The sequence below is a fragment of the Notolepis coatsorum genome (genome assembly GCF_963971535.1).
Source record: "Notolepis coatsorum genome assembly, chromosome: 9".
Classification (NCBI taxonomy): domain Eukaryota; kingdom Metazoa; phylum Chordata; class Actinopteri; order Aulopiformes; family Paralepididae; genus Notolepis; species Notolepis coatsorum.
In genome coordinates this window covers 74,705,064-74,714,235 of record NC_140173.1, presented here as the reverse complement: position 1 = coordinate 74,714,235, position 9,172 = coordinate 74,705,064, and the positions used below count along the sequence as shown (strand labels likewise).

Genomic DNA, 9,172 nt, shown 5'->3' with positions numbered 1-9,172 from the left:
TGCAAGCAACCTTTCACCTGTCTGTTGAACAGAACTCCTCCCCCGTTATCCAACCTTTTGCATTTTGGACTTTTAGAAAGCCCTTTCTGTGAGAAGGGCAAAACCACAGCAGCATTTTGAGTGGGTGGATATATTAGTATCCATTTATATATTCGTAGCATAAAGTTCTGTTTCCACCGACCACCACCACGTTTGCAATTATGAGTGAGGTTCCTGTTCTTGTGAATGTGGACAAATGGATAGAAGAGAATGAGAAAGCATTTCTTCCTCCAGTATGCAACAAACTCATGTGAGTAATTAGTCTCACTTCCAGTCAATGGTTGTGTAACACCACTTTCCCATGTGTGTGTGAGTTATTGCAGTGCATTTTTCTACTCTTCCATTAGCTCTGTTGACAAGATTTGTACATGCATTGCATACTGTATATACAAAGCTCCATAACGAACCGCCACAGATTATGAGGGTTAATTCAAAACCCGTCCTAACTAATTATTGCAAATGTGCACAAGTTGAAAAAGCTTGTTGCTGTGGAAATACAGTATAAAATTACCCGTTTCTCTCTGAAGTCTCCTTTCAAATCCTCCCATCGATGAACGCTCTGTGCTGCTACCACTGGTCACTGATAAGATCAGTAGTAGTAGTGAAAGTAATGTGTTTTAAACCACAGAACAAGGCTCAGCTGGAGGATTTGAAAGGAGACTTCGAAGAGAAAAGGGTGATTTTATACTGTATTTCAGCAGCGGCTTAGTTTTTCTTTTAACAATATATTTATTGGGTTTTAGTTTGCAAATTACAACATGTATATCAGCAGAGCAGTATTCAGCAAACATTTTCACCCCGTTCTCCCTCCCCTAACCCCACCCCACAAAATAATAATTCACTTCAAAAACAGGTTCACATAGGAAGGATACAGATTTAAATAATAAAAAATAAAAAATAAACATAAATAAATAATAATACAACCAAAATGTTTTACACATTAAATAAAGGGTGTTTCTTGTCGTTTTTACACAATAATAAGAGTTGTCCCACAGTACTCCCCCTAATCCTGTTCTTGTTGAAGCAAGTTCCCAACATTCGTATTATGCTTTAAGAAGTACACAAACGGTCCCCAGGCATTATCAAAATTTTTTTGTTTACGTCTAACAATATACACCATCTTTTCCATTGACATGTTTGAAGCCATTTCTTTAGCAGCGGCTTAGTTAGTTAGAATTAGTTACTTAGGACAGGTTTTGACTTAACCCTCAGAATCATATTCTCTATCAAGTTAGGACCTCTACTATATAACTAGCATGACATAACTAATTTATATCTGTATAATTCCTTTTCTTTTTCTTCTTCTTGTTGATCTTTGTTGAAATCTTTGCTCAATTCTTTTTCTTTTCAGGCCTATGACGGGGTGGGTTGGGGGGGATTATTTATTTTAATTAAAATTTTGTCAACGGTGGTTGGTGCAGGGGTTTGGGGGTAGGATTTTATTTTATTTTAAATGAGGCAAGGGGCAAGCCAATGCTTGTAGTTGCAAAGAATTTAAATTATGTTTTATGTGCATTGTATGCCTGTACCTGTGCCTTTTATCCAAAAAAGAAATAAAAATATATGAAAAAAAGAAAAGGGTGATTTTATACTGTATTTCAGCAGCGGCTTAGTTAGTTAGAATTAGTTACTTAGGACAGGTTTTGACTTAACCCTCAGAATCCAGGACGGTTCATTATAGAGCTTTTTATATACCGTATGTAATGGATACAAAGCTTGTCAATATAGCTACTCTCCCATGTAACTGATGCCAAGCAACGACCTGTAATGAGCGATTTCTGTGCATGTGTGGTTTTATTTCTCTCTTGCACAGGCACTATAGCCAGCTGAACATCATGTTTGTTGGAGGTCCTAACACCAGAAAGGACTACCATATAGAGGAAGGAGAGGAGGTGAGGGGACATTACGGCCGTGTGACAAAGTGCTACTGCTGCCTGTGAGGGTATGATTACTGATTAGCTTGGCCTCACGTGAGCCGCATCCCCCACTTCTCCATAATCAGCGCGTCCCCCACTTCCCCATAATCAGCAACACATTTGTATCCATTTGTTTGTGATTATACTGTATTAGGAAGTTATACTACTGGCGATCAATTTAGCTTTCTAGTTCATACTTTAGTTTTAGTTAACTTTAAACATTACAAACAGAGTATACACTTTGACGATACTAGCGCAGTGCCCGTTCAAAATGTGTCTGTTCGTGATGGGCCGATTGCTAGGCCCCCCGGAAGTGCTGCTTGCAGCGTTGTGGAGAACCGCTGTATTGCTGCTTGCAGCGTTGTGGAGAACCGCTGTATTGCTGCTTGCAGCGTTGTGGAGAACCGCTTTATTGCTGCTTGCAGCGTTGTGGAGAACCGCTGTATTGCTGCTTGCAGCATTGTGGAGAACCGCTGTATTTCTGCTTGCAGCGTTGTGGAGAACCGCTGTATTGCTGCTTGCAGCGTTGTGAAGAACCGCTGTGTTGCTGCTTGCAGCGTTGTGGAGAACCGCTGTATTGCTGCTTGCAGCGTTGTGGAGAACCGCTGTGTTGCTGCTTGCAGCGTTGTGGAGAACCGCTGTATTGCTGCTTGCAGCGTTGTCGAGAACCACTGTGTTGCTGCTTGCAGCGTTGTCGAGAACCACTGTGTTGCTGCTTGCAGCATTGTCGAGAACCGCTGTATTGCTGCTTGCAGCGTTGTCGAGAACCACTGTGTTGCTGCTTGCAGCATTGTCGAGAACCGCTGTATTGCTGCTTGCAGCGCTCTCGAGAACCACTGTATTGCTGCTTGCAGCGCTCTCGAGAACCGCTGTATTGCTGCTTGCAGCGCTCTCAAGAACCGCTGTATTGCTGCTTGCAGCACTCTCGAGAACCGCTGTATTGCTGCTTGCAGCATTGTGGAGAACCGCTGTATTGCTGCTTGCAGCGTTGTCGAGAACCACTGTATTGCTGCTTGCAGTGCTCTCGAGAACCGTGCATCCAATCAACTTCACATTTGACACTGTACTTAATATAAAAAATCTGAAAATATTTCGATTTGTAAGAGAATTTGTGAAAATTATTTGGACAAAATTCAAAGTGGCAGAAAATCAGTCAAGACGCAAATGAGCGTGGCTTACATGGATAGATTTGTCTGGAATTTCTTTTTTGAAAATGTTCTTGAAGTTACCGTTCAAAAGTTACAGGCCAAAATGTAAAGTTCATTGTTATAGCGCCACCATCTGGCCAAATTGGCACCAGATTCTACACTGCACTCCCAGTCCTCGGCAATACACCCGCTGAGCGTGAAGCCAATCGGATGAACAGTTCTCAAGATATGCGAAGGAAAGACAGGCAGATAGACACAGAGATTCCTTCCTTTATAGTTGAATAGAGATGATAAATCTGCTGGCAAAGTGAGCCCAATACAGGCTTAAAACAAACTCCCTCATTAAATGATAGTAACACAGCACTGTTGGGAGACAGAAGCAGAGTTTTACCAACAAGATGAAGTTGAGTAAAACTCTGTGTCTATTCAACACATTTAGTCTATTCAGCTCCTCTTGAACTTGCAGTTTGCAATCCCCTCCCCCCATGGGGGCAAACTCCACTTGTAATTCTACCTCTTAGTACATTTTTTATTTTACTATTTACTTTGTCCTTGGTGCAGTGCTCTTAAACTTGACATTGTCATGGTAGAGACAGAGCTTGTGTGAGGATTGATTGATTGATTGATTGATTGAAAACGTTATTAACAGATTGCAGAATGGGTACAATACAGTACAGCTCAATACACACAATTGTTGAGGGGATGCAGACCAGAGAAAGACTTTCGTCTTGTTTACATCAGGGTCCCCCATTTTCAATTCATCAGGACATATATGACATACATGACATACAGATAGACAGTACTGCTACATTCAGTTTGATACAGTTGCATCGCCTTTTTCTCTTGAGCTACTAGTTTTCTGTTGTTCTGTGTTGCGACGGCCTCTAGATTGAAGGTAAATGATTATGTATGTTTTCACTTATTTCGTTGAACCACTTCAAGGTGTAGAGATTCTGAGAGGTGGTACATTAATCAGGTCTGAATTTCTAGCAGTTCTAGTAGGAAACCCTCAAATAATTCTCTAATATAGAGGGAAGTCCTGTATTGAAACTTTGACTGCATGAAAGTACTGAAGTACTGAAAGTACTGAAAGTACTGAAGTAATTGCTCCAAGGGGATTAATAAAGGAATATCTTATCTTAACACTTTCAGCGCCAGCCGTTTTAGCCATCCTTGTACTCATTGTGCCACCGCTGTAAAGGATAGGGATTTTCACTGTGCGTTGCGGTGTTTGCAGGGCTATATCTATATTCTATATTATAGCTATGGAGACAATACTATGGCTCATTTGACAGTAACTATCCTTCATTCAACATGTGAAAAATAAAAAATAAATTCATGTATACGTTCACGTGTTATACCGTGGTGAATATTGTATAGTTTCAGAGTGATCCTGGCTAATTCCTGGTAACTGTGTTACGGAGCGATATGTGAATTTAGCTAAAAGCGTTCGCGTTGCTCGCCTGGACACGCTACTATTTCCAAATCAAAGGTATTAGGTATTATAGGTATTATGCATCATGAATGCATGAAAGGGGGGGGGGGTAGTTTTTTTATGCTTTGATCGCCAGTAACCGCATTCGTTTTGAATACTACATACGTTGATCGGCCGGATCTATATGAAATCATTGTAGGATCAAGGTGGAATTGACGTCAGATAGTTCTTACCTTTTGATCTGGGTTATTCCAAATAGAATATTCCAATTGACTGATCGCGATTTTCAGTATTGATGTCGATCGGGTCCCTGACATGAAGTGGCACAAGATATGCCTCAAGTGTGCTGAACGTGTTTCGAAGTGATCGGATGAAGCGATTTACTTGGCTTGGTCTAAATTCTCCACCCGGACGAAATTAGATGTGACACACAGTGTGAAATAAGATTTCAAAGGGTGGGCGATACAGTCACCTAGCAGGATGCAGCTGGTATTGCACTCTCGGGATCTCAGAATGATTTCCTATGGTAACACCGAGGTCTGTGACACTGCATAGAATAAAAAAATCGAATAAAAGAAAAAACTGCGAAAACCAGAGAAATCTCGGGTTTTGGCACTCAACCGCTGGCGAGATAACCAGAGAAATCTCTGGTCTGGCGCCCAACGTGTTAAGCATTTACACTACAGTAAATGGTTCTTGTTTTTCAGTGTTTACAGCATTCAGTCATCCATGCATCAATCTCTAGCTGGTGGTCCTTGATTGTTTCATATCACTTTGATGCACGTAAAAACCATGAACTTGTTTCATATTGTATGCAAAACCTATTTCTTCAATGTAAGTAGGAGCTGCAATATAGCGGTAATCCGTCATCTAATTGGTAGAATATTGGTTTTATGTAGCACAGTCGAGTTTCCTATAATTGAAATACTCAAATAAAGTGCAAAAATCTACTTGAGTATATATGAATCTACATAGTTACTTTTAATAATTTTCTACTCTGCTGGGGGCGCGCACGAAGAGTCTTTATGCTTTGTCCTATATGGTAATATCGAATACACACGTCAGAACGTCAGCCAGCTCTCAGAATCCTCCTCCAACTCTTATACGGTTCTGGTTTTCCTCATCATCTTCCCTGCCATGCAGCTCTTCTACCAGTTGAAAGGGGATATGTGCCTGAAGGTGATTGAAAACGGTAAACACATGGACGTGCATATCAAAGAGGGAGAGGTGAGTTAAACTCCTGTTTGTTTATTAAATCAACTATTATGCCACTGCAGATGGTCTCAAAGCACAGGAAAAAACTCAAAAAGGATTTCAACATGCTGCGTGTGCTATTTCCTGGATTATCTTATCCAAAGTGCTTTATTTACAAAGTGAGGTCCTCTGAGAATGAGTGACCCAAACAGAAATCAAACCCCAGACCTCGGTAGTCTACTTGGCACTGTACTATTGTCATTATGTATACTATAATAGAATCACAGATAGATTGAATCACAGATAGACTCATACTGTAGATTGAATTTGAACTTTGAGACTATCATTTCTCGCACTTCACCCATTGAGCTACACAGGACCTCTACGATTGAAATCTTAATAAAAAAGAACATAACATTGATTGAGAAGATGTTGGGTAGATGTTTTTGCTGCCCGCCCGGATCCCCCACTCCCCCCAGAGGCAGGCCAACACTGTGGGCTTGGTGGTAGAGAGGATGAGGCTGCTGACTGAAACCGACTGCCTGAGGTCAGTGGCCTCCACTCTTCTTTCCTATACTAGACTTCATCCACGTCTCCTACCCCCCTTTCTCTCTCGTACGCCTTATTCACACTTAATTTCACACAGCTTCTTTCTAATTTGTCATCTCTATCATCATCATCATCATCATCATCAACAACATCATCATCATCATCAACATCATCAATAACAGTGGCTCTCAGCCTTTTCTTATTACTATGTTTTACTTTATTATAATTTGTACTACTTATTACTATGTTCTACTTTCTTAAAATATTTACTACTTATTGCTATGTTCTACTTTCTTAAAATTTGTACAGCTTATTACTATGTTCTACTTTCTTAAAATGTTTACTACTTATTACTATGTTCTACTTTCTTTTAATTTTATCTTATGTATTTTTATGTTAGGGTAAAGACCCTCACCTGCACCTTGTGTATACTGTTTATATTTATATTCAGGGTTAATTATATTGTTTACATTTTCTTCTATTACAATTGCCCATACTTGTATCTCCCAGGTACTCCATGCTGCTATGACACACACTTTTCCCCAAGGGGATCGATAAAGGAACACTTGACTTGACTTTTTCACGTCAAGGAACCCCCACGTTGATACTCGTTTTGAACGCAGATCCCCATTTGATGAGATTTTGTTGTTTAGATATGATTAAGCCCAACATTTCACAACTGTCTCTGCTGTAGGTGGGGACCAACAGCGGAGAGAGTGAAACCTATGATCAGAATAGTCTGTTACATAATCCACTGATTAGGTTTACCTTCTAGTCAATGAAATAGTGAAATAAAAATATTCTAGATTTTCCTGGGGATCTCAAGGATGTCATTGCCTGGGTCTCGCCTGGACCCCACGATGAGAACATTAGTTGATAGACAGTGAGTCGTTGAGATTTAAAAAAAATGCTTAGATTAGATTAGACATAGATTGTATTGTCATTATACATCACAAGTACAGTACAACGAAAAGAAGTGTCACACTTGTGAGTGTGTTTGTGCTTTTCAGGTACCATGTGGACGATTCTACAGACATCCTGTTTGAGAAGTGGTTCTACTGTGAAAACCTAGGAACACAACTGGTGCCTATAATCAAGGAGTAAGACACCGTTCACATTATCGGCAGGAACCAGGGTCAGGGCGATTACTTCTAAACTCTGTTTCAGATTACAGATCAGCTTTAACTAAACACATGGTCATTTTGCTGCCCCTAGTGGTTGATATTTTCACCCTGCTACACATTCTGCCCTGTACCTTTTTTAGAGTATTTCTTTGAGAGTATCTCCGAAGAGGTACTCTGACAGGGTGAAATCATCAATCACGGGAGAAGCTACATTACCCTGTTACCCAGATTCGGCTCAAACAAGGGACTAAACATGTTTCGCAATTATGCCACCATCATTATGCCATCAATGTGGAATGCCCTACCCACAGCCGTAAATGTGAATCCCTACCCACCTTCAAAACCGCTCTCAAAGAGCACCTACGGGAGGCTGCAATTCGAAACTGGCCCCTGTAAACATCCATCCACCCACCCCCACCCACCCCACCCACCCAACCCCCTCCAATGTACAGTTTCTTCCCCCTCAAATGTACTCTCTTTTAGAAACTCTGTCTCTTAAACAGTACTGTATATTTGTATATCTTGTATGTCATAAATGTCTGGATGTAACAGTACTGTTTATCTGTATGTCGTGTATGTCATAAATGTTACAATGAATAGTGCATAGTTTTGCTTGTGTGTATACTTTTACAATCTACTTCGGACATGTCTCTGAGTAATCCAACAAGTAATCACATATTCTGTAATCTGTAGTCTTAATTACTGTGTTTTTACAGCAAGTAGCCGATTACTTTTTACTAGTTTATTTATTATTTATTTATTATTTATTCGTTTTTGGTTATTATATTTGGTTATACATTTCTGTGATCTATTTGCATGTAACCTGTAACTCCCCTACCCTGGCGGAAAGATAGCTGACTACATTCTGTACTGCAGGCTTTTTGGTTTGAACTATGCACGGCACAGCTGTGGCCTGATGATATACTTGGCTCCTCTAGGTTCTTGGCATCAAATCAGTACAAAACAGGGAAGCCTGATCCAAGTAAGTTACTGTGATAAGATATTTGTCATGCATGTCTAGCGTATTCTGGTCAGGCCTGTACTGGTCAAGTTCAAGTTCAAGTTCAAGTTTTGTTTTATTTGTCACATATAAGGTAGATGTACATTACAGTGAAATGCTTGGTTCTGTATGAGGTGAGCCTCCTAAGATTGTGCTTCATACAGTAAAAGTAAAAGAATAAAGACCAAACACTACAAAATATACAATTTGCAAAGCTAGATTACAAAATGCAAAAGAAAAAAAAATGCAGAAACTAGGTAGAGAGGTAGTGCAAATCTTTTTGTAATAAATAGATCAAATATAAATTTGAATCTAATAAAGAATTATAATAATAATATGGTGTAGTGTTAAACATTTGTGTTTAAGATGAATGTTAACGGTGAATGTTTAAAGTGAGTGTGTGCATGTGGATGTGTGTGAATGTAGAATGGATGGGCAATGAGTCCACATTGAGCATCCTGATGGCCTGGGGATAGAAGCTCCGTCTGTGTTATGGTTTGACACCGACCCCAAACGCAAACGGCACAGAGAGAGTTGTTTCTGAGTTAGCCAAAATCAAGGGCGTGTTTATTTACTGAGTAACAAGAATGAATTTGGTGGTGAACAGAACAAACTGGGAAACAGGCATGTGAGGAATGTTTGCTGCTCTGCAGCTTCTCCCGGAAGGTTACGTTGTGGAATTTGTCCGTGACGTCTGAGCCGCTCTGCAGATCCTCCCAGCATATACTCCGGGTGGAGGCGGATAGGGAGAGAGAGAGTCCGAGTTA

General features: G+C 40.3%; 1 protein-coding gene across 1 annotated transcript in view; it reads left to right on the top strand.

The window, feature by feature from the left end:
• Positions 1-200: 200 nt before the first annotated feature.
• Positions 201-9,172, top strand: part of haao (3-hydroxyanthranilate 3,4-dioxygenase) — a gene marked incomplete at both ends in the record, with an annotated part of 29,217 nt that continues 20,245 nt past the window's right edge. Inside the window, 6 exons of the mRNA XM_084321078.1 lie at positions 201-289; positions 1,853-1,931; positions 5,682-5,765; positions 6,173-6,279; positions 7,292-7,381; positions 8,344-8,387. Of these exons, the coding sequence (XP_084177204.1) occupies positions 201-289; positions 1,853-1,931; positions 5,682-5,765; positions 6,173-6,279; positions 7,292-7,381; positions 8,344-8,387 (493 nt within the window). The remainder of the gene's footprint in view (positions 290-1,852; positions 1,932-5,681; positions 5,766-6,172; positions 6,280-7,291; positions 7,382-8,343; positions 8,388-9,172) is intronic.